Source organism: Phycodurus eques, chromosome 12, assembly GCF_024500275.1.
Source record: "Phycodurus eques isolate BA_2022a chromosome 12, UOR_Pequ_1.1, whole genome shotgun sequence".
NCBI lineage: Eukaryota > Metazoa > Chordata > Actinopteri > Syngnathiformes > Syngnathidae > Phycodurus > Phycodurus eques.
In genome coordinates this window covers 20,301,607-20,327,466 of record NC_084536.1, presented here as the reverse complement: position 1 = coordinate 20,327,466, position 25,860 = coordinate 20,301,607, and the positions used below count along the sequence as shown (strand labels likewise).

General features: G+C 41.8%; 3 protein-coding genes across 3 annotated transcripts; 2 read left to right on the top strand and 1 right to left on the bottom strand.

The window, feature by feature from the left end:
• Positions 1–11,173: 11,173 nt before the first annotated feature.
• Positions 11,174–11,790, top strand: LOC133410630 (frizzled-7-like). The gene is given in 3 exon segments (XM_061692035.1): positions 11,174–11,179; positions 11,324–11,555; positions 11,558–11,790. Coding segments are annotated over 3 exon segments (471 nt in total).
• A 2,229-nt stretch (positions 11,791–14,019) lies between these two features.
• On the top strand, positions 14,020–18,537 carry LOC133410370 (frizzled-7-A-like). Its single transcript, XM_061691468.1, has one exon. It carries the CDS (start codon positions 14,571–14,573, stop codon positions 16,266–16,268), a length of 1,698 nt encoding a protein of 565 aa, XP_061547452.1. The 5' UTR covers positions 14,020–14,570; the 3' UTR covers positions 16,269–18,537.
• LOC133410628 (olfactory receptor 13D1-like) lies at positions 17,577–24,004 on the bottom strand. Its single transcript, XM_061692034.1, is given in 4 exon segments — positions 17,577–17,635; positions 18,493–18,514; positions 23,139–23,302; positions 23,305–24,004. Coding segments are annotated over 4 exon segments (945 nt in total).
• Between the last annotated feature and the right edge of the window lie 1,856 nt (positions 24,005–25,860).

Here is a 25,860-nt window from a genome sequence, read left to right as displayed (position 1 = left end):
CTCTTGCACATAATCAGAGAGAGAGAGAAAGAGAGAGAGCGAGAGAGAGAGAGAGAGAGAATACCGCTTTGAGGTAGCAAATTTATTAAAATTTAAATTCAAATATACTGGATACATATGAAATAGTATACAGATCATAAATTATATGAAAATGAGAACGTATATTTTTGAATAATTCTTCTCATCTTATCTTTTGTTTGATCCAGAAAATGGAAAATGAGACTTTGGTTTTGAGACAATAAGGGTGGGGTTGAGTTTCAATCTGGCAATGGATGCTGAGCACATGCGTGCAGGCATGCCTTTTAAGAACATTGAAAACACATGTCAGTAGCCTTAAAAAAAAAAAAAAGAAATTGGCACTAGTATAATTGTGTATGATTGAGACGCAAATGCAAGCAACAATCCCAACTACTCCCCCGCATGGAGGAAGTTTAAGAAAACAGAACAGATATTTCAGTTCAGTTCAAACTGTATGCATGTATACATTTAAACGATGAAAATGTGGAAGCAGTGTCATCAAATTAAAAATAGCTGTGCAAATCACAACAAAGATGCAACGGCACATTGGTTTAAATTCTACTTCTAATTTTGCAATGCAGACATCGAAATGATGAGGCAAAGTAATACAATTATGATGATGATGTTGGTTTATATTGGATTCATACATGCACTCAATATACATGTACAGTGTACAAGAAACTTTATTCAAATTTATTTGGGGTTAATCAGAGGCACTTTAAATGGTGGCAGCTGTGTGTTGACTCCCATTTAACGTGATTGAATGTGATTGGTTGATTTTTAAAAACAACCTCATTCGAGTAATAAAAGGGTGTTCATACTTGTGAAACCACATTTCAGTTGTTTATTTTTACTTGCCCACTCAAATTGATTTTTTTCCCCATTTGAGTACAGGCTATTTCCAGGTCACATTCATGGTGGAAAATGGTTTGAAAGGATTTATCTTGGTCTCATTTTTTTTTATTGCAAAAAAAATGCCATTTGCGAATTTTTTTGTTTTTTTATGTACCCTGTGATTGACTGGCGACCATGGATGCTGCTCTCCCAAAGTCATCTGCGAAAGGCTCCAGTTCACTGGCGACTAATGAAGACAAGTGCTATAGAAAATGTATGGACAGATGTTAGCAATGGCTCTCAGTCGGATTTATTGCAGTTCTACACCACTAAAACCACAAAAAAATAAACATATTGTTGAATGTATACCATTCTAAATCAGAAATGTATGGTCTGAGGTGTCATTAGATGTGTGTGAGTATATCTAATGGTTGGATAAATGGCTAGCTAGTTAAAGAGCTAGCAAGATAGCTAGCTAACTAGCTAGCTAGCAAGGTAGGGTAGGATGTAAAAATGCTAGTAAGCTCTATATTAACACAAATAGCTGTGCGATGCTATAGCCTACTACGTACTTAAGAGGTACAAACGTGACAGCTTTATAAGTGTATTTTACTAATACGTCATTGATTTAGATTTTTTGATTGATTGGCTCATTGACACCACGATGTAACACTGCTGTTTTGCAATGTCGTGGAGTGTTCTTGAAAAGCAAGGTGTGGACAGAGGGAAAAAAAAAAAAAAAAAAAGGAAAAATAGCATGATAAAAAAGAGAGCGACGGCCATCTGGCTCAGGTCAACCTCCCACCGAGGGTGATGATCACAGCAGTTTGTGTGTGTCTGTGAGTCCGTCGCAGTGAAAGGTGATGACCGCAGCTGTGCGCGTGACCCCCAAACCGCAGGTGGCCTCCCCCGACATCAACCCCCACCCCTCCGCCTAATCCTCTTCCTTCTCCACGTTCCCCTCTCCTCGGCCCTCTGCTCCCATTCTCCAGCATACCCTTCCCCCACACGTCTGTATTTCAAAATGCCCCATCAAATACACAATAATTTATAATAAATGTCAGATAATATTAAACACAGGACATCAGAGGAACAACTATTGCAACATCACCTCCTCCATTGCTTTGCATCAATTAGCACATGAGTTCCAAGAGTCGATGTGTGTGTGTGTGTGTGTGTGTGTGTGTGTCCTGTGTCTGGGAGGGGGGGTAAATTAATGACAAAGAATTATCATGCTGCTATCTTTTGAGTTGTGTTATCACCGAGTCAAGGCTAGAATCACTATTGATGCAGTCTTTTAAAATGGATGTTTTCTTGCATTTTTCGCATATCTGTCGACTGGGGTCAGCCTGGGTAAAGGTCGAGAGACCTCTTAACAACAACAGAGCTCAGTACACAATAGACCAGAGGTGTCCAGACTACAGCCCGGGAGCCATTCGCGGCCCCAACTCCATTTTTTTTCTTCTGGCCCCATCGGGATGTTATGCATAACATCCTGATGAATAAAGATAAGTCGAGAATTACGAAATTACTAAACTGGCAAACTGGTCGACTGTCTGGTACAGCTGATCTGACACCTTCCTCTACAGCTGGGGCTTTGACTTCCTGACGAATAGGCCTCAAGTGGCGACAATTGGCAACTCCTCCTCCTCCTCAGCGCCCACCCAAAGCAAAGAAAAAATGGAAAGAGTTACATCAGATGCAACTTACTAACTTGATTGGACTGGGTTTTGTCATGTCCGTGATTTTGACTGATTTGCAGTCTGCTTGTATGGTTTGTAAGGCTCCTCTTACTCCTTCTGGCACCTACAAAGTCAAAACACATTTATAGACAAAACAAACCAGAGCAGGAAGTGCTAAACAGTTGGTGTCTGACAACCTCACTGTGGAAGCATCAGTCGTACGACCAACCCCCACTACATAAACACACACAAACACACACACACGCAGATCTGAAGAGTGCCAAACGTTTCAGATTCCTTGGTGGGGACTAATGACCTCTACAGCTCTACAGTTGACACTGCAAAGTTGGCTGCATTAAAAGCTTAGAGAGGAACACCCTCCTTCTGACACTCAACTCTGGTGCAACTGTGATCCTGTTCAGCAAGTCAAAACTAATCTGAGGCCTATTCTCTCTCTACACGTTGGAAAGACCTCTGTAGCATACCATGGGCAGGGGAGTTTTTGATATTTTTTCACCACGGTTTTGTGCGAAAGCCCCACAAAACAATGTAGAACTTAATGTTGCTGTTGTGGTCCACTGATGATCACCAAAAAAACATGCCCTCAGATCTGAACGGACTGCAACATTAAACTGAATGTATACTGCAGGTACAAGTGCCCAATTCTGATTGATACAAGAGTAAGTTCTGACCAAGCAATTTGATTGGACAAAAGTCATTCCATGAGTGATGATATAGCACTGATCTCTTCTTTTATAATTAAGTGACACAGTAATGACGCATTAAATGTACAAACGCGAGTGAACACTCGGGCAATATGCTAACGCGGCTAACAAGTGCACAGACGTCGTGTCACTTGGCTTCATTTTGCATTTCTGGACTACTTAGTGTAACTTCTGCTTGTGGTGGAGTGCCCGCGAAACGACGTAATAGCGTGACACGACTTGACCTGAAGTGGATTAATCGGCCAACTCGCTCCATGAAAGTGAAACATTTAAAAAAAAATAATAATAAAAATAAAAATAAAAAAGCTTCATTTGTTTCATTTTTTTGTCAATGTTGACACTGATGCTTTGGCTAGTTAGCTGTTTGCAGCTAGTTAGCTGTTTGTAGCAATCTGTGTTGGCAGAGCCGAATAACTGATGAAATAAACAAAAAAATCATAGTTCATAACTTGAACAACTGATTTATAAAAGCAAAATCCTAATTACTCCCTATTTCTGGCTGTCTCTCACTGTTTGTTTACATGTACGTACATTTCAAGTAACACACCGTGTTTACATTCCCTGAACACATGAAACAACACGCATGTGCAGAAGCCCAAATTGCACGTACATAACTCCTCCATAATAAATAAAAAATACAAATACAGTGGTACCTTGACTAAGGGGTGTGCCATCTTATTTGTTTTTGAAATTATGAGCTGTTGCTTGGTCGTTTTTTTTTGCTTTCAAAATTTGAGCTATTAGTGAGCTTCAGATACATCGCCCCTTGAGTGAAGTGAGAAAAAAATGGTGCAATTAAGATAGTGGAATGCCCTTGCATGTGGGCAAGGAGAGCCACGGTCGCCAATGCCCTTTTTAGCCTTTCACTAAAAGGGACAAAGAGTCAAACGTGCAAATACAAAATGAGAACACTTGCAAGAAGCTGCTGTAGGCCACAACTCACGCCCTGACACTCACACGTAGCCTAACCGACCAACCCGACTCCAGCTGCTGTCACTCACTATGCCACACCCCTGAAAGGCACACATCCACCACATAAATCCGATACACTGATTACACTTTACATACACAGTATTTTTCTTTACACTTGTATATCAGATTTGCATCCACATTGGAAGAGACCATCCATCCATCCATCCATCCATTTTCTGAGCCGCTTATCCTCACAAGGGTCGCGGGAGTGCTGGAGCCAATCCCAGCCATCATCGCGCAGGAGGCGGGGTACACCCTGAACCGGTTGCCAGCCAATTGCAGGGCACATATAAACAAACAAACATTCACACTCACATTCACAACTACGGGCAATTTAGAGGTGTCAATTAACCTACAATGCATGTTTTTAGGATGTGGGAGGAAACCGGAGTGCCCGGAGAAAACCCACGCAGGCACGGAGAGAACATGCAAACTCCACACAGGCGGGGTCAGGGATTGAACCGGACCTCAGAACTGTGAGGCAGACGCTCTAACCAGTCGGTCAACGTGCCGCCGGAAGAGACCATATCGATTCAATTATTTTTGTTTCTATTGATGCTGCCATGACGCATATCTAAATTGTGCCACAAATTGCAATTGTGTCACTTGATCCATGCAGTGTAAATCAAGCCATAGTACACCACGTAGATTGGCACCCAGCCCCATTGTACTGAGCTTTAATGTTCCATTTCCTGCGGTAGCCTTAACAGAGGCGTTATACCACATTACGAGAAATCAGATGTTTTTAATTATGCTTGTTGTATATTTTTAGAATCCTCTGCAACAAAAGCGCTGTGGTCCACCCTTGTTGTTTTAATGACATACTTGCGCATTCCTACACTGAACACTTAACAGACGTCCGTATTTAGCTTTCACCTTTGAGAGCTGTTTTCAGATGTTTGTGTTTTCATGTTGCAAAAGGCTTATCTTTTACACAAATGTCGAAAACAGCGGTTTCCATCCACATGTAGTTGGAAAACAGTGCCGTGTAAACAGCCTACTGTATACTGTAGTCCCAAGCTCATGGCGCAGTGGTCCAACACATGGAACAAGCCCCAGCCTTCTGCTATGAGCTCCCCTCTCAGGCATGCAAGACTGCTGCAATCCCACATGACTAATTCTTAGGCTACATGAATCTCTTTCAAGCACACCCTCGCTGAAGACCATCTTTTTTTTTTTGGGAGGCCCAAGCAATTACTATCATTCCGCACGTCGCTCCTCACTGGGATATTCAGATCCTGTACGGAATAAGGGTTACAATTCACTGGGGGGGAATCAGCTGAGTTGGTTCAAGCATCTGATTACACCTCCTGAATGCTTCCACTTAAATGTTCTCGTGTCGACTCAAAAAAAAAAAAAAAACGCCGGTAGAATTATGTGTTGGGGTGGTTCTGCAGTGGAAGCAGAAGAACACTCCCTGGTTTTCCTATCTTGATTTGCTGCAACCATGACCCAGTTCTTGATAAGCACTGAGAAATAATGGATGGGTGTAGATGATTGACAGATCAGAAGGAGAGAAGGATACTAGTACAGTATTAGTCATTCTTTTTAAGAGGCTAATGAGCCTCTTTCTGCGGAACGCACACTCTGCCGGCCCAAATAAATAGTTCTTTCAGTACTGTGCATGTGTTTGTGTGTGTGAGAGAAAGGGGGGTCGAGTAGTCCAGTACTGTGGGCTCTCTGTGTTGCACTGACAGACATTAACCAGCTGCCTGCATTCCTCACTCTCCTTCTCTCTCCTGATTCCTCGCTCGATATTGCCTACCCTTATTCAAGTGACTATACAATACTATCCCAACCTTTGCTACGTATACCATTAGTACTATGCTCGTCATTGTGATTAATCAGGACTTCTTTTTAGACTTGGGAAAGGGGTGGGACAGAGTGTTTGCATTATCAATAGTACCACTGTAGTTGTTGCATTAATAATAATGAAACATAATACATTGCCACTTCAAATTGGTTGGTTACAATGTATTTATTGATTTTGTGTCAAGGGAAAAATGAACAGGCGGTTATCGTCTGCCTCAAGCAATTGGTCCCCCCAGTCATTTATAAGTGTGAAGGCATAATTTTTATCTTACCATTTTTATTAATTGTTGTCATTAAAAATTGGTTAATTGTTTTTGTAATACATAAAATTAACGTTTATATCATTGATTAATTAGTTATAATTCAACTCATTATAAATAATATAATACAAATGAATTATCATTACATATTTTGCATATGTTTTACACATTTTAGCTTTTTTTTCTCCCGTACCTCATCTAAAAATGACTTTGCCCATCTGTCTGTTTCAAAAAATAAATAATCAAAAGTGGCCCTTGATCTCAAAAGTTTGCCCCCACCGCTCAATCTATAGCATCTCTTTAAAACATGTTACATAACCCACCAACTGCTGCTTCTGATGAGATAAAATAGTACACTATTGATCTCTCCTGATAACATTTTTGTGTACAAACAAGCCCAGGTCATCATGTGCATTTGACTGTAGCCATTTTCCCCTCTGTGATGTGGTCAGACAATAGGTTCGTCAGAGTACTGTAGTCCTTGCGAATGTAATTTGGGCTCTTGTTTACGTAAGTGCTCAATATTCTCACTTTAAGTACTGTAAATCCTCATTTCACAGAATGAATGCTATGGTAAATGTTGCTTTTGGGTCAAGTCACTGTTTCCTGACAAACATCTGATGGAATCACTCTCATTGCCCTGCGACCTTAGGGAGATATTATGGAATTTTTTTTTTTTTTTTTTTTAATGGCTTGTCTACGAATAGTTGGGTCTCTCAAGTGGCTGTACGCCAGTTCAAGTGTGACAAAACAACCATTGAACAAGTGAATCTGCCGCCGGACAAGACTGCGTGAAACACTATCATGCAGAAAGAAAAACAATCCCCCACACCCTCCTTTCATGTCAAAGCCAAAAGTTAACCAGACCTTTTTTTTGGGGGGGTGGGGGGAGGGTGCACAGATTAGCATTAGCTAACAACATTAGCTTCTGACAAGCGGCACATTCTTGATTGAAGTTGTTGACGAGGGGGCAGTGCGGAATATTTTGTTTGGTGACAAGTCCATGCACCACATGCACACAGTGTCGGGCTACCTCCATGAGTTAAAATGTTTTCATACATTATGGTCACAGTAGAAGCCACTAGTCGCAAGGTTCAGGCTCCATTCAGGTCATGGTGACAAAGGTCGAACTCGCCATTGGCCCAGCAATAATATATGGGGCGGACTTGCCACTAAAAACAGGTTAATGTCAGCGAGGATGTGTGTAGGGTCCCATAATTCTTGATCCTTGGGGTAATTTTATGAGAGCTAATTTCATGTTATTAAAACACCTGGGTACTGTTTTGAATTGTGACAGAAAGCACAATTAGCCAACTTAAACTACCCCAAATATTCGACAGCCTCTAACCAAAGCTATGCCCTCACATACGTGTACAAGCCTGATTCTCCCAACATGGCAATTGATGCAATTTTTAAAGCGCACAGGTGATAAATAGTCAGAGAACACATATCAACAAAAAAGCAGCGCTAGCAATACTAAGCTACATTAGCAGTGTAAACAAGCTAACGTTAGCCACAGCTTCTGTTCGCTAGCTTTATATGTCCAGTCGTTGGCAAACGAGGGATAGGCATTTTTTTATTTTCCAAAAGGTGGATATTCTGCCATAGCTTCAGCAAAGCTCCTGAAGCCCAAGGTAACAGGTCAGCATGAGGCCACGAGTGTGTGTCCTCTATGAGTGTACCCGCGAGTACACTGCCTCATGGGTCACGCCTTCTGTCTCCGATTGGTTGTTTTTCCACAGGCGTTGTGGTTTCTTGCATATTAAATGGGGCGAGAGAAAGATTATTTCCCCCCCCCCACAGATCATTTTACTAATGTGCTACTGTCAAATCCTCTTGACCGTTTTAACAATCATGATATTGACAGTGATTTTTTTTTAATGCAAACTATCCCTTTAACGAGTCATGTTCATGCACAGTGTCGTTGTTTATCCATCTATCCATCCATGCAGTTTCTAGAACGCTTGTTTCCCTTGAGGGTTGCGGGTACTCACTGGACTGGTCCCCAGCCAAACGTAGGGCATACAAAGACAAACAATCATTCACACCCAAATTCACACTTATGAACAATTCAGTTTTCACTGAACCTAACATTTTGAATTAACTCATTCACTGCCAGCCCTCCCAGTTAACATGGATATTTGACGTCTAAAGCCGTCAATGGCAGTGATTAAGGAGAAAGCTGGAGTACCCAAAGAAAACCCACATAAGCATGCGGAAGACCTGCAAACTCTACACATGAAGAGCGGAGCAGAGACTCAAACCCAGAACATCAGAACTGTGAGGCGGACATGCTAATCACTCGGTCACTGTTCTGCCCTGTCGTTGTTCAAATAAAGCATAAATTACACCAGCCCCGATCCAGACTGCACTCTGTACACAGGATTTATTTGACTTCTAATCACATAATACACACACATAGACATGGGTGAAAGTGACCCGTTAGACTGTCAAGTTAAATCCTCTCAAGCATGTTGGTTAAAGTAATGCGGCCAGCCCACATGCCCTGTGAGCTGTCCGCAAATTGAATAACCTCCTTAGCAAAAGTAGAAACCTTCTGTTTTCCCACCTCAAGGCCCTGAATTAGACTGTATAGACAGATAGCTGCTTTTCAAGTGGAAGCTCAAACACTTGGCATGGCGCGCATGTGTCTGACTATTATTAAACCATGCCTCCATTGGCTGAACCGGACTCTTCTTTCTTCTTTTGTTTATTTCACATTGGTCTCCAGTAAATCTCCAGCTGCAACAGGCAGCAGTCCAAACACCAGCAGGCTGTCTGGAAACCTGCTGGACTACTTCCATCTGCCCGACCACTGCACACACCGCCCCGAAGCCACAGACATACACAAGCAAACAGCAGTAGTTACACAACCCAGAGTGAATCCAGTTGACCTGACATGGCTACTACATGCCGCAATACGCACTGAGGCAGGGAGACACATTTTAATTGCCCGACTTGGGAATTTGTCCTGTGTGTGACAACACTTCTTTGGAATCATTCTTCAGTGAAGTATTTGGAAACTCTACTTACATTGATGAATACGTTATGTGATTTTATTTACCTATCAGAGACAGTCTCAAGCATTTATAGTACAGTAATTGTCATTCAAATCATTCAAATTTGGCAGTGTTGTTAACAACACTTATCTGTGGTGTGTCAAGTTTCGAAAATATATTTTCACTTTCCAGAGACTTTAAGTAACATGTACTCCAATAAAACCTCCAAGATCAAATATAATCATTTAGAAAAAAAAAAAAATCCCATTGGAATTAATTGAAATCTGTTTCAGGGCTTTATTAACTGAACACACAATTTTTTAAGGAACATCTTTACATTTGAAAGTCTAAAGAGGAAAACTAATTCAAGCACTGTAAATGCACGGGCTTGTCAATGCAGTTAAACACCGTGCTCAGAAACTTTGTCACTGAGAGATGACAAAAATAAATCTCTCTCCCAAAAAAAAAAGGTACAAAAGGCCAAAGGATGCACGGTTAATCATGCGATGTTGACTGAACTGAGCTCTTATTGGACATCCTGCATCCATTGTTCAAAGTCAAGAAAAAATGAAATGTAAAAACTATTTTTGACACAAGTACTCTCGTCATCACTGTAAGAAATAATAACAATTCTCCTTGATACAGAATGGGAATGCTAAATGATCATATTTTATGCGTTGATGCTCACTTGTCTCCAGTTCGAGAGATGGCGAAGTCCCAAACATTTTATTTTCTTTCTTCTTCTTTAAGCATTTCAGGAATGTTTTCACAGCCATGTCAACCTGTTTTTACTATGCAAGTGCAACTAAACAATAGAATACCTTTCCACTACGCACGTACGTCGATACTCAAAATCTGATTGGACTCGCTCCAATATTTAAATTGAATAGCCTTCAAACATAACAAATGGACAGCCCCCTAACACGATTGATAGCAACAGACTCTGAATTACCCATGGCTGTGAACGTGAGCGCAAATGGTTGTTTGTGGATATGTGCCCTGTGATTAGCTGGCGTCCAATCCAGGATATACTCTACCCCGACCTCTCGGCCAAAGCCCTAACGAGGACAAGCTCCAAAGAAATTGATGAATGGATGGGTTGTTTGGGCAAAATGATAACAAAACCTCCATCCTGCCATTAATACTTGCGTTCCTTTCATTGGTTCATTGAGCTGAGGCACTCTAAAAGGTCCTCAAGGGAAATCGCAGAGGCCTAACATTCCTAATCAATAGCTTAAGTGGCCGGTGTCTTTAATTATTACACAACTGTGTTTACAGATGTTGGACCCAGGTAATGACAACAAGTGGTCTGCATGCGGAATTAATTCCTCACACACATGAACGTAGTTTATCAGTCGTGTAGACAGATGGCGGAAGCCTTGTGTTTCCTAACCATGTGATCATTTCAATATTTCACACAGACACGCTTCTTCTTGTCATCAGTACAATCTGTTTTTTATTTTAATGTGATGCCACTGGGTCAATATGCATATGCAAAAAGTGGCACGTTTTGGAACGATATTTGAATGAAATAAAACTTTTTTTTTTAATTTTCAATTGCAAGACGTATTAGCATCAGCTGTTGGTGTTAAAGTGCTCTATAAATGATCATGTTCTGATGCTCAGTATCGTAACTGGTTGGTGCTCCTCAGTTGATGTTAAAGCGCGCTATATAAATCAAGTTGAGTATTTGTACTCGTTCTCGGTTTTTAAAAATTAAATAAAGTGGTATCACTGCATCGCTAGTACTTTAGTACATTTCAGAGTCTGTACTTTTTAATTTTTTACTTAAAGTTTGGCTAAAATGTTGTTGTTGTGAAAGAGTGGGTGTTCCCCCCCCCCCCCCCCCCCCCTCCACCCTCCCAGTAGAAATGAAGGTGGGCTGCTTGATAACAATTTTGTAGAAAGACTTCAAAAGGTCACGACGGAGGTTTGACTCCTGGCTGTACGTAACTCAGTAAGGACTTTTGTGGCTTTGTATTTTTTTATTATTCTATTTTTTTTCTCTTCTCCTCATCAAGAACTATGGCGGCGTCTTGGTGCTACGTAGGCTACGTGCTAGTGTTAGTGCTGTTGCCGTCTCACACGCCCACCGCGAGAGGGACAGAGACCCCCGGGAGCTTGGATATTGCCAGCCCATCTCCATCCCGCTGTGCACCGACATCCAGTACAACTTCACAATCATGCTCACCCTCCTGGGCCACACCACCCAAGAACAAGAAGACGCGGCTGCGGAGTGGTGTCACTTCGAGCCCTGTTGGAGGCCCGGTGCTCGGCGGACCTCAAGCTCTTCCTGTGCAGTGTGTCCGCTCCCTTGTGCACGGGTCTGGAGGAAGCCATCCCCCCGTGCCGGTCCCTGTGCGAGGGTGCACGCCGAGGATGCGAAGCCAATTTAACCGCGGTCGGCTTCCGGTGGCCGGAGAGGATCCGCTGCGAAACGTTCCCGGTGGGCGGATTGTGCCTGCAGGGCACAGGCTTCGCAGTCTAGCAGACGAAGGACGTCTCCATTGTTTTGGCTTTGGCTTTCTTTTAAATCATCATCATCAAAAAAAAAATAATAATAATAAAAATTAAAAAAGCAATTGAATTACTCTAGCGTAGTGGGCTTACATGTGTTCATCAAAACCGATACAGAGGTATTATTCCTATAAAGTATATTTTGTATTATCATAAGCTACTTTAACATCAAGCAAATTTTGAACATTAACACCGTGTTTCAATACTATATATATATATATATATATATATATATATATATATATATATATATATATACACACACACACACACATGTACCACACTTTGGGAATCAATGGACTATGATATTAAATCATAGTGTTATGAAGATAGTAGTGTTTAAAAAAACAAAAATCACATATTTTCGAGATTTAAAGTCTTAATTTTCCAAGAATTGAGTCTTCTATTTTAGAGGGGGAAAAAGTAGTATATTATGGAGATTAAATTTGTAATTTCACAATAAAGAAGAGAAGAAGGTTATATTTTATATATCCAATTTTTTTTTAAAAGTCATATGTTCGACATGTACTGTAAATCATAATAGTATTTTGGTACATCAATATCAGATTATCTACGAAGGAGTATTGGGGCCCACTGATATCCTTTGTTCACTCTCCACAAAGGTATGACTGTATTCTCTTAACATTATGACTTTAATCTCCAAAATATGACTTTTTTCTAAAAAAATAAAATAATGTATTGACTTTGTCAATATACAGTATGTGAGTTTCGACTAAACGTATGTACTGTATGTATGAATGTACACATTGCAAGAAAAGCATTATAAGCTGTGGTCCACCATTTTCATTTTGGATATGACAACAATTCTACAGATTTTTTTTTTCTTTTGCATGCTCCAAAATGCAATTATCATCATGTAATACAGATAGCTTTTCTGCATCTGCTTTTGTGTCTCCTTTTCGGAGACATTCTTAGCTTTTGGTTATGTGAAGTTTCTATAATTAGAGAAACTATTTTTACTCCATTTTATCTGATGACACAAGCGTTAAAATGATCACTTTGACACGTTTTCTCCTTTTATTCGCTCCACGGCAATTGGACCCGTCATTGTAGACACAGTGTACTATTTATATTCTTTTTTTTTTCTTGAAAAAAGAAAAAACAACTTTTCTTCTCAAAAAAAAAAAAGTAAATTTGTCATTGGAATGTTACGAGTTTTTTATTTTCTACTTTATAAAGACATACCATACAGTATATGTTATGTGACCGGGGATGGGGGCTCCCTGGATTTGAAACTATTAATATAGGCAATCATTAATATTTCGTATTTGCAAAATGTCTCTCTTTGCAGTGTGTCTTGGTCCCTAACCCCCACGAATTGCAAAGTTTAACGATAGAATTGAAGAGTGAAAAAGAGAAGTCTGCTAGTTTATCTACATAAGAAATCCCCATCAGGTTTTGACAAACTATTGCTTTCACAGGTCTTCAATCCAAACTTGACCTTTTGGCCCATTTCTATACAAGTTGACTTGTTTGGGGGTGCGCTGACAGCGGGGAACTGCTGTGACTTTTCTTTTTTTTTTTTTGGTTCAGCTTTACCCCAACTGGATCTCCCACTTTTTTCTCCCCCCAGCCTCCCCCGACCTCCTCTCTTCTTCCTTTCCTGTCCCCTCCCCCCTACTCCGACCTACCCCCCACATCCTTTCAAGCCACTCAGGCAAGAAACCAAATGCGGTGAGGCCAACGAGAACCGCCTACACCACCACCCTCACTTTGTGGCCTGTGTGTGCGCGAATCGATTGTGTTGTAAATTTGACCCAGTGTTGGTGTTTGTTCCCACAGTGGCTGTTGCTGGAGGTGTTGCAACGGCCTGTTGGGATAATGGCCGCTTGCTTACAACTTTTGCCATTTTTTTCATTTTTTTTTTTTTTTTAACCACAGTTGCCCAAGGCCTGAAAACTTGATAGATAGATAGGTTTCAGTTAAAAATAATCTTTTTCCTCTAATGTCTGTCACGTTGTTGAGAACTTGGCAGGAGTCGTGATTGTGATGATTTCGGTGAAATCTCTGGTGTAATTTAATTACTGTAGCATATTTTCCTCCGACGGGGAGTAAACGGCCAATCAGCGACGAGTCCTGTAGGAAAACAAGTGCTCCGATTGGCTGAGACGCCGCAGTCGGTTTCCAGGCGCCCCGCGCCCTGCTGAGGCGGGGGAGGGGGGGTTCTTGTGAATGGAGGGGTGCCTTGAAACCGAGCCGCAGCGACGAGACCGAGCGAGCCTGCGGACTTCCAACCGCTCGGAGAAGCCGACACTCGGACGAGTCGAGCCGCAAAAAGATGACAATTTAGGACGCGTTTTTCCACCCAAGCAACGGCCGAGCGTTGAACACACCTGGTGAGCTTTGGTTCGCGTCCCGTTTTCCTTTTTCGGTAGGAGGAGTACGTGCCCCCCCCCCCCCTCCTCACACCGGAGAAGTGAGTGAGAGTGGGCTGCTGGAGTCACTTACAAAGACCGTCAAGAAGTCATGACACGACGGAGGATTCATTTGGATGAAACTGTTTGAAAAAAAAAAAAAAAAAGTCCAATTTCGACCGTGGGTGGACCCGCTCGGGTTTTACGGACCAGCAGCAACGCGCGGGGACGTTAAATGTAGATTCGCGACGCTTTTTTTCCCCTGGACCCTTTTTTTTTTTTGAGTCGCCCTACTTGGATCAAAGTTTTTCCTTCCTTCCTTCCTTCCCTCCCCCCCCCCTCCTCCTCCTCCTCCTCCTCCTCCTCCTTCTCAACTATGGCGGCGGCCAGGTCCACCACTGGCTTCGCGCTTGTGCGGATCATGTGGCTGCTGTGCGGGTTGTCCTCCTCACCCGCTTGTGCTCAACACTACAACAGCGAGAGCGGAATCTCCATCCCGGAGCATGGATTTTGCCAGCCCATCTCCATCCCACTGTGCACCGACATCGCCTACAACCAGACCATCATGCCGAACCTCCTGGGCCACACCAACCAAGAAGACGCGGGGCTGGAGGTGCACCAGTTCTACCCGCTGGTGAAGGTCCAATGCTCGGCCGATCTGAAATTCTTCCTGTGTTCCATGTACGCTCCCGTGTGCACGGTTCTGGAGCAGGCCATCCCGCCTTGCCGGTCCCTGTGCGAGCGAGCACGGCAAGGGTGCGAAGCCCTCATGAACAAATTCGGTTTTCAGTGGCCCGAGAGGCTTCGTTGCGAGGCGTTCCCGGTCCACGGGGCCGGTGAGATCTGCGTGGGTCAGAACACGTCGGAGCCCGGCAGCTCGGGCTCGTCGTCGTCTTCTCCGTACGCGCCCGAGCCGGTGACCCTCCCCCCCAGCCGGCCCAAGTCTCCGCCGCACAACCAGTACCCGGAGTTCTCCTGCCCGCTGCAGCTGGACGTTCCGTCCTACCTGGGCTACAAATTCATGGGCGTCAAAGACTGCGGGGCTCCCTGCGAACCCAACAAGCCCACCGGGATCATGTATTTCCGGGAGGACGAGGTGAAATTCGGCCGGCTCTGGGTGGGCATCTGGTCCATCCTGTGCTGCGTGAGCACTCTGTTCACGGTTCTCACCTACCTGGTGGATATGAGGCGCTTCCGCTACCCCGAGCGGCCCATTATCTTCCTGTCCGGCTGTTACTTCATGGTGGCTGTGGCGTACGCCGCGGGCTTCTTCCTGGAGGACAAGGTGGTGTGCGTGGACAAATTCAAGGACGACGGCTACAGGACGGTGGCCCAGGGGACCAAGAAGGAGGGCTGCACCATTCTCTTCATGGTCTTGTACTTTTTCGGGATGGCCAGCTCCATCTGGTGGGTCATCCTGTCCCTCACGTGGTTCCTGTCGGCCGGCATGAAGTGGGGTCACGAAGCCATCGAGGCCAACTCGCAGTACTTCCACCTGGCCGCGTGGGCCGTGCCCGCCATCAAGACCATCACCATCCTGGCCATGGGCCAGGTGGACGGCGACGTCCTGACCGGCGTGTGCTTCGTGGGCATCTTCAACGTGGACGCCCTCAGGGGCTTCGTCCTGGCGCCGCTCTTCGTCTACCTGTTCATCGGCACCTCCTTCCTGCTGGCCGGCTTCGTGTCGCTCTTCCGGATCCGCACCATCATGAAGCACGACGGCACCAAGACGGAGAAGCTGGAGAAGCTGATGGTGCGCATCGGCGTCTTCAGCGTGCTCTACACGGTCCCGGCCACCATCGTCATCGCCTGCTACTTCTACGAGCAGGCCTTCCGGGAGCACTGGGAGCGCACCTGGCACATGCAGACGTGCAAGCGCTTCGCCGTGCCCTGCCCGCTCCACAACTTCGCCCCCATGACGCCCGACTTCACCGTGTTCATGATCAAGTACCTGATGACCATGATCGTGGGGATCACCTCGGGCTTCTGGGTCTGGTCCGGCAAGACCTTGCAGTCGTGGAGGAGGTTCTACAAGCGCCTTAGCAACGGTAACCACGGAGAGACGACGGTGTGAAGCGGAAATGAGGTACAAAAACGACAATAATAGAGAATGAGGTCAGATAGCTTTCATTTTTATACTATTTTGGACATATTTTTCTATTTGTAACAAGTTTGCAAGCCCACAGACAGAACTTTTTCTTCTCTATATTCGATATTAAATGGAAGGATCTGCAGTTCTTTTAGACGATCTCATAACTCTTTTGAATTCTTTTGTGTTCTTGGATTTTAAACGCATAACCTCATTGTCATTAACACCGGACTTGAAGTTATCCCTATTTACTCACTCACTACATCCTTATTGTGTTTTGCTCCCATGTTGAATGTACGTCGTGTGTCCGCGCTCACGTGATCGAATACGACTGATGGGCCTAAACAAAACAAAACAAAAAGTGCCGAGTGCCACCAAAAGGTCCTCGGACTGTGAATGCATTCTGTAGGCTTTCCTGGATTTGACATTTTTAAATTACTCAGCTTGTAGACTGAAATGCTTTACATTGTGTGTTAGATTTAATTAAAAAAGAAAATAAAAATCTGCAGCAGCTGATGTTGTTGCCAAGTGACTACGCACAATTCTCAGAAAACTTTTGACTTTTTTTTTTTTTTTTTTCTTTTTAAGCGTCTTTTTCCCCGCATTGAATGTTCACTCCGAAGGTGAATGAAGTTACTGTTTGTGTCGGTTTGCACAAAGGTTTTTTTTTGCTTTGTTTTTTTTAAAGCGTTAAAAGAAGTGACTGTTACACTACAAACGGCTCATTCGGTTTATTGTGACGACTAAATTCCCGACGGATTTTTTCTTGACCCTTAACCCGAGAGCCACGTTGCTCTTTTAGTGCCATTATAACCCCCCAAGTGTTCAACGGAGTTTGAGCACTCCTCACCACTGTTGCGCTGTTCTAGCATCAACATTATAAACCTCTAAACTGGTTGTGAAGTTTCTGTGTCCCGTTTCATTATGAACTCATCGGTACCACGAAATGGCCTGATTAGAGACCACACATACACAAACATGAGCCTCAGCTCAGCCTGTGTGTGTGTGTGTGTGTGTGGTCCCTACATTGGTGGACCACCGACCAGAAGGACTGTAATACATTTCTTCTGTGGGATTGGAAATGGTGCTCGAGGATTTTTGAATGTTTATTCTCGCTTAGATATAGACGATTGTTCACACATTAGCCTGCCATTCTTTGTTTTTATTGCCTTAAGATGTGTTGAAATGGATCTGTGCTGGGGAGGAGGGTGGATTTGTTTTTTCTTTTCAATTTGTTGAAGTTGTTCCGCATCCAGACTGAACTTTTGCATACAGAGCGAAAGTGCATGTGCTTTATGTCCCGCTAGCGTGTGCCATACAGAAGCCATGCTTCTGTCCTTGTGTGCCTGATCCTAAATGTCAGAAAATGCACAGATGAGTTTTAAAAGAAAAAAGGTCACAAGGGTTTGAATGTTCAGGCATGCCTAGCTGTGTTTAGCAGCCAGACAGTTGTCTATGTGTGTGTGTGTGTGTGTGTGGTTCTGTTTGCATGACCTCGAAATGTCTACCAGTTGATAATCTAGTAATGGACATGAACCAAGTGTCTTATGAAATAACTCTACCCTTATGTGTATTTACAGGAAAGTACTGCTCCAACATGTAATCTGAGTATTTTTAAAAAACATTTTTTTTTAATTCAAATTATTCCATATGGAGACACCACACTTTCAGGTGAGAGGACATTCTTGCACATTGCATTAAAATGATTCAATCCACTTGTTGATAGACCCGATTACCAGCCTTTTGGACCACAACTTAAAATAACAGGTCTGTGGAGGAACAACATTGTTATTGTTGTTTTGTTTTTGTTTTTCCTGTCATGTTGCACATTTTTCTACGTGTAAATAACGCAAAGATAGAGTTTAAGATGGAACAAGGATGAGTTATTGTTTTTCCATCGCACAAACTATACTCTCAACACACTAGACTGCGACACAATCCTAGAATGCATACTGTACATACTATTTTTTTTTTTATAGTGACATCTTAGCAGTTCATGTAAAAGAAATCCCCATATGAATGTGTAAGAAGTGTGAGTGACGCAAGACTCGCCCGTTTAGTTTTTGGTCGTTTCAGATTTATGTATGTACTGTATATGTGTGTGCGTGTGTGTGCATTATGCAAATTATCCATTTAATACGCCCAACTTCTTATATTTATGGGGATGCTCATCTGTCTCTCTCTCTTTTTTTTTTTTTTTTTTTTTTACTTCTTTTTAAAGCCTGTTGTATCTGTACAGTCTGAATAAAAGTGATAAGGTTTGTAATGTGTCGTGTGACCTTTGTGGTTTTGTGCAGGAATTTGATGCATTACTGACCCTTTGCTATCTCCATATAGGGTTGCGCCAAAGTAGTTTTGACAATAAGTGGCGCATTTTTCAAAGCAGACATTTTGGACTGTCCTGGCATCTCAGGGAAAACAGTGGTGTTCGAGACACATGACCTGTTAGATATCAGCAGTGACACAGAGGCTAGATTGTCAACCAGTTTAACAGAAAATGTTACCAGACGGTGAATACGTACCTTGCAATGTTTTGTGTTACTGCTGCTCTGGCTGACAAATATTATCTTTTTAATTCATGACATGATTCAATTTTACACAATTTTTGTGTGCTACGTAAACTAAAATGCCTGACGCAATGTACTGTTCGTTCTAATTTGATATGCACTAATGTATATAGACAGGGAGAAACGATAAATCATTTTAGTTGTGACACGAGCGTATTTGGTTCTGTCTTGAAGTACTGCTTACTAATCCAAATAGTGGCTATAAAAATGTCACACTCCTGTTCCAATGGCAGGTTTTTGTAATATAAAGAACAAGAAAAATCATATATATCAAAGAGATAATGTAAAAATAACTTTAAAAATGTAGTTGCAATAGTGTGCACACCCTCTTATAAATGGGGCTGTAGCTGCATTCAGAATTGACAAATCACATTCAAAGTTTTTAAATGGAAGTCAGCATACACCTGCCACTATTTAAAGTGCCACTGATTAGCCCAAATAAGGTTAAGATGTTCTAGTTGGCGTTTTTAACCTCTTTTCTAGCAGAATGCTCAAATGCAAGAACATTTCAGGAAAAGCCTACTGGAACAGCTGAATTTTTTATTTTTTAAACTGAACTATTTAGGGTTAATCTGAGACACTTTTAAACGGTGGTAGGTGTGCGCCGTGTCCCACTTAACATGACTGAATGTTAATTATGAACACAGCTACAATGCACTTATAAGAGGGTGTGCACACTTGTGGAACCTCATTTCAGTTTATTTTTACTTTAAAAATATATATTTTTTAAAGTTATAGGTCACATTAATGGTAGAAGATTTTAAAATGGTATATCTTGGTCACATTTATTTTTTTCATTTATCAAAAAAACTGATATTTGCAACATAAAATTTGTATTCAAAATGTTCATTCAGTTGTTTCTACTATTGAGTTTTCTCACGATGGTGGCTGTGAAAGTAAAAGTGCATGTGTGAATCAAGTGTAACTGGAAATTTTTACTTTTTTACTTCCCTACATTTGAAAGATGTCTGTACTCGTGTGTGTGTGTGTGTGTGTGTGTGTGCTGCCTCCTCTCATCACGTTGCGTCAGATTACTTCACAACAGCGCCCCCTAACCGCTGTGCGTAGAAGTACACGTTCGGAGTTGATGACGTAAGCCACGAGGACGTGGAGCGAGCTCCGACGTCCACGTGCGCGGAGTCACGTGATGCTAACTAGGACCTTTGAATAGCCAAGATAGTGAAATTAAGTACTGAAATTCAACATAAATGATTTATTTTTTTATAGTGGTCACAAAGCAGTAATTTAAAGGCCAACAAAATGGAAATGTATTATTTTATTCATTTATTTAAAGTGAGGCCTCCGTGGAACCAGATCAGCTAGTTCAGCTGTTACATGCTTAAATGCAAGTGGGTGTCTCTCTCTCTCTTTTTTGTTGTTGTTGTAAGCTTTAGCATTGCACATCCTAAAGCAGCATTTTTATTTTTATCCAAAAAAAAACAGGAACAAACGTGAACTCAAGCCAACAGCAATATTGATTCAAAAGTTCTAATACTGTACCTGGCAACATGACTCCTAGGTGTTAAACTAATCCGTAATGCCGTTAGCGTTCCCACAACAGCATTCACTCGCTCATTGCATTACCATTTCTCTCTGTTGTCTCTTTTAAAAAAAAAATATTCTTATTATTTTTTTTAAATGTCACGTCGTCATCCGCAAAGGTTGAAAATTGAAGAAGCCCATTTCATCAACGTAGAAGTGCAGATAACTGTTTTCAAATGTAGGGAGTATCAGTAAAAAGTCGTCAGAAAAAATGAATACTCAAAGTACAGATGCTTGAAAAATCTTAAATACAGTGATTAAATATCTGCTTACTTCCTACCACTGACAATTGTTTTACTCGTTGTATTTGTATCATACTTAGTGAGGGATTTCTGTTTTAGAAACATCACTTTATTAGATTAGACAGAGTGACAAAATGTAATAAATGTATTGCATTATGAAGCATATCTTTCAGTGTCAATCAAATCGGTGCATTATTATTTTTTACAAAGGTGGATTGTTTCGATACAACCCTATTAGATTGAATTCTATTTGTCAGACACGTGCAGCCACCTATCTCGTGCGGCAGTAAATTACAAAGTAACATGGACATACGGTGGCCCTGAAGTGCAAAACACCACGGCAAAGAACTCATCACAACAGCAAATAAACAACAAGAACAAATGACTAAACACGAGAGCAAATCAAAAAACACAAGCGCAAATGTCTAATCACAACAAGTAACTAAACACAACAGCAAATCAAAAGGTAAAGGTAGGTACTGGTCGGGGATCAGACTCATCGCCGAATGGACGAACGTACTGGAGAGCAAGCTAAGACTCATCGCTGATTGGACGAGAGGGACGACGCCCTCTGTGCAGCTCCACCTTTTTTTCAACGCGTTGCCAGTGAACGCATACTTATTTGACTGTCGTGATTTCGTCCACTATCACCTTATACGCATGTGGAACTGGAGCAAGCTAGGCGGTGCGGATGTACGTTAAGAAACCCAACTTCCCAATGCCGAGTTTGCGGCCCGGGGAACTCGTCCACCAATACGTGACACGGTGGAAGTGCTGTTTATAGTTCAAGCACGCAAACCAAGAGACCTACAGGGATAAAGATTATTGGACGACGATCCGCAGCTCAATTTCTAAGTGCAAGGTTCAATGGGACGGACCTCGATGCAGTTCAATTATAAAACAAATACTGTTCAGTGTTCAGGGGACTTATATGTACTACAGCCCTTCGAAAGTGAAATACTATGCAGGGATATTTGATTTGATTGCTGAAATCGACAAATGAATATATTGCGGCACACCAGCTGTACACCACTGCAAACTACAACCATAATATGAAACATCTTTTTGGAATTAACACCTTTCTGACAGCATCAACAACTTTTCTAACCTGTCTATATTGTGGTCTAGCATCCTGAAAGTGTTTAAAAAAAAAAAAAAAAAAAAATCATTCTAATCATACATTTTGAAAACGGACAGGTCCTAAGTGATGTCATTGTTTTCATAAAAAGATCATCAATATTGGACAGTCAGGTTACTCAACTCGGTCTGGTGATTTGCGGAAGTAGTGTAGAGTGAAACTAAACAGAGTATTGATGAATTCTTCAGTTTTTGTGTTATTATTTGATTTGATAAATGGATACGAAAATCACCACTTTCTGGGGTGTTTTTGTGATTTCTTATCAACATAATGTCCTTAATCGATACTGTTGTGTCTTTGCTTGCAGTATCTGCATTGATTTGAAATTGGCAGCAACATCATCTGAAATTCAATGCAAGCTCGGAGCTAAAAGCTGCACTACCACGCTATCCTGTGAAAAGGTCTTTTTCCCGACACCAGGCATGAGCAGAAATATTTATTACAAATATATTTTAAAGATGAATATTCCCATCACATACGATTCATTTTCAGAAGCTATTTTAACGAGATTGTCACAAGAAAATTCAACAACCTTTCAACAGAACTAAGGAATTATTCCCACATGTATGCGTCACTGTGCGCCCCTGCAACTTCATTGTCTCTTGTCTAAAAGTGACCACAGTGTCTGCTTTTGAGTTTCATTTGTTTGAGTTTAAATCCATGCAAATGCTTTAGTGTTTTCTTATTAGGCAGAGTTTAGAACGTGCGCTGTCTTAACATGTTCAGACTTTATTCCCTCCAATGACTTCAAACTGTCAAATTCCACAACAAATATAAAATACCCTGTAGAGGAACTGACATTTTACATTGCTCAAAGAACATACGCAAATTATGAAAATTATCACCAGCCCGTCCCTCCACATTAAGTAACCACAAAATGGACACCAAATGCAAATTAGACCGTTTTTTGATTTTTTTTTTTTTTTACTGAGAACAGCAATACACGGTTCTTTTCCTTTGAGATGTGACACATTTGTACATGCAAGTGAGGAACAACAAATTATTATTTTATCCATTCATGTTTAGCAATTTGTTGAGTGTTTACATATGTCACGAATCCAATCTCCCTTCTTAACAAATACTGCGTGATAGTGGTGTTTTGGACCATAAAAATAAACGCTCTACTCAATATATTGTTACATGCAGTTACATCCCTCACAGCCAGCTGATAAGAAAACTTCGTAGAAGGAGACTTTCGAGTGTACAAGCCTTGTCAAAGTATTTTGTCCTTATTACTAATTTACAAAACAGCACTTAAATAGGAGACCAGACCCTCTCGATTGTTCGGTTGTACAAAATACATCACCATTCACCGTAATTCAAAGCCCTTCTTCCTTCTAAAATATTGTAAAATTTTGTAGCGAACCTTGGACAGTTTCATACCGTAAATAATGGGATTGAGTAACGGCGGGATGGCGAGAATCTGGATGGCCATGAAATTCTTGAGACTCTGAGGCATGGAGCTGGTGCCGTAGCGAGCGTACATGAGGTCAAAGAGCAAAGCCACCGTGATGTCGAGCAAGCTCAGTTCTGCGTGAACTTCTTTTTCCCCTCTTTTGACCTGAAAGCTAATTTAACCAACTGCACGTAGGAGCACATAATGAAAAGGTCGTGTCCGAAGTAAAAGACAATATTTACAAATCCGACGGTGCTGTTGCTCGTTACGGGATTGCAGGACAGTTTAAGGAGGGACCAGTTCTCGCAGTAGAGTTTGTTGACATGGGAACCGCACAGTTCCAGTTTGGAGCTCATGATGGTCACCGCGGCCTGGCAAAGCATAGGCACAATTCTGGAGAAGGTCACCAACAAGAGCACCCTGCATTTGGTCATAATGGCGTGATACTCCAGCGGTCGAGATATGGCCACGTAGCGGTCGTATGCCATCACTGCTAAAATTGCCATTTCCGATGCCGCGTAAGAATAGATGATAAAGACCTGCATCAGACAGCCGAAATACGATATAATGTGGCTCTTGGACAAGAGATGGTAAAGGAATTTGGGAAAAAAGGCAACCGTCCCATAAAGGCCATTAACGCATTGATTACACACGAAGAAGTACATGGGCTCGTGGAGTTTTTTCTCCAGTACGATGGTCACGATAAGAAGACCGTTGACCGGCAAAATGGCAGCGTAACACAACAAGGTGACGGCGAACACGAGCACTCGGAGCCTCTGTGTCATGTGACTCAATCCTGTCAAGCGAAAGAAGGTCAGCGCAGTTGCGTTTGTCATCGTTTATCCATTTCTCACATCGACTCCCCTGGCTTGTTTTCTCCGTCTTCTCCTCCACTCTTCCTTCCTTCCTTCCTTATGTGGTTTTGTTGACAGGATGAGGATGATGAAGATGTCCCCGCTTGCCAAACTGGACACTTCCTTTTATCCTTTGCTGAGCATCGCAACGCTCCAATCAGCAGAGTACTTGATCACTAGGGAATTAGAGCTATTCTTGTTTTATTATATGAAACCAAATAAGTTATTTGAAGCTCTCATATCCAAAAGTGTTATAGTAGATTACAAGTTGATGACATCATTTATTACTATTTTGCTCCAAAACCTCTGTCCTGATTGTCAGTTTCACTTGTGTCTCATCTCAGTCAAACTGGTCGCATAGATTTATCTGGAGCGGTTATCTGGGTTAATGTTGGAAATGGACTAAACACAAGACAAAACAAAGACTTCAATGCCCAGGGTCATAATGCAATTAGCGCAGTTAAAAAGTGTCACAACGCAACCGAATCTTAGCCTCGCAATAAGCCAGTCCGCATTTCAACAATCGATGCATCTAAGGATTCCTGGCACATTTTTCTTTTCTTTTTTGGTTTTCTGTATTTTGCTTTTAAAATAAACATGCCATAATAGTATGTGGTGGCGGGGTACTGTGACCATAAGCCTTAAATGTTTTGTCCAAACATGGACAAAATTGTACGTCCCTTTCCGTTAAAGAAAAATCTGAAATAATGTGACTTAAATCCTATTCAATATCTTTGGAAGGAGCTCAAACATGCAGTCTGGAGAAGCCACTTTACAAACCCCGACCAAAATGTCAATAGGTTGTGCAACTAAGTATTAAATATATTCTATCGGTTTTGTCTAGGCCAGTTTCATTGGATTATAAATGTTTACCACAATTGGAAAAAAAACACAATGCCCAATTGTCATTGGTGGATTTTTTATATTTTTGAACTTGACTGTTTGAACGGCCCACATTGTTACTGTGCCCCCTGACAAAAGAGCTGGCAGGAACAGGAAGTTTGACAGATAGACTAATATGAAACCATTTTTTGGGGTCTTATTTCTGCTCTTTAGCAAATATAAACACAAAAACACTTTATGTAAACATAAACAGCCGTGCTGAAAGGCAATCTATTACGCTACACTTGTGAATTTCTCGTGGCAATACAGTAGTCAGAAAAAAAAAAAAGAAAACATCTTAAATTACGACATCGGAGAAAAAGTATTACATTGAAATATCATACAAGACAGCGTAAAAACATAACGGCTAATATGGCTCCTCTGTTTGTTTGCTATTGTGTTTATTTCTGACACGCATCCTTTAATGAGTGTTATGTTTGTCTAAAGAGACACTGACCAAAAACATGAACAGAGACAAACATGTTTCCCCCCAGTATTGATTAGACAGACGATTAGCTGATGTAACTCCCATTTGTTATGATTCTATGACACGGAAGGCAGCGACATAGACAGTGTAAACATGATGATTAAACCTCAGGGTCATGCGTCCACTATCCCCAGGACATCAATCTACTGCGGGACTGCTCATTCCCGAGTGGAGCGAACACACAAACATGTGTCCACACATCGCAGTGACAACAAACCAGTCCAGAAAAACAAGACAGCGACACTTCCCTCTAAAAGTCTTAGAACAGTGACGCCAATCCTACTATGGACTACAAACATTTGGGTTTGACATAAAAAAAGAAATATTAGACAAGAGATCAACATCTCGGCTTTTATTGCCAGGTCTTTACATCTTGGGAGATAACATTATTTGTAGCAGAACCCCACAATTTTAGGTGAGCAAAAGAATTGTAACGAGGGATGTAAAATAGACTAAAATTGACTTAATT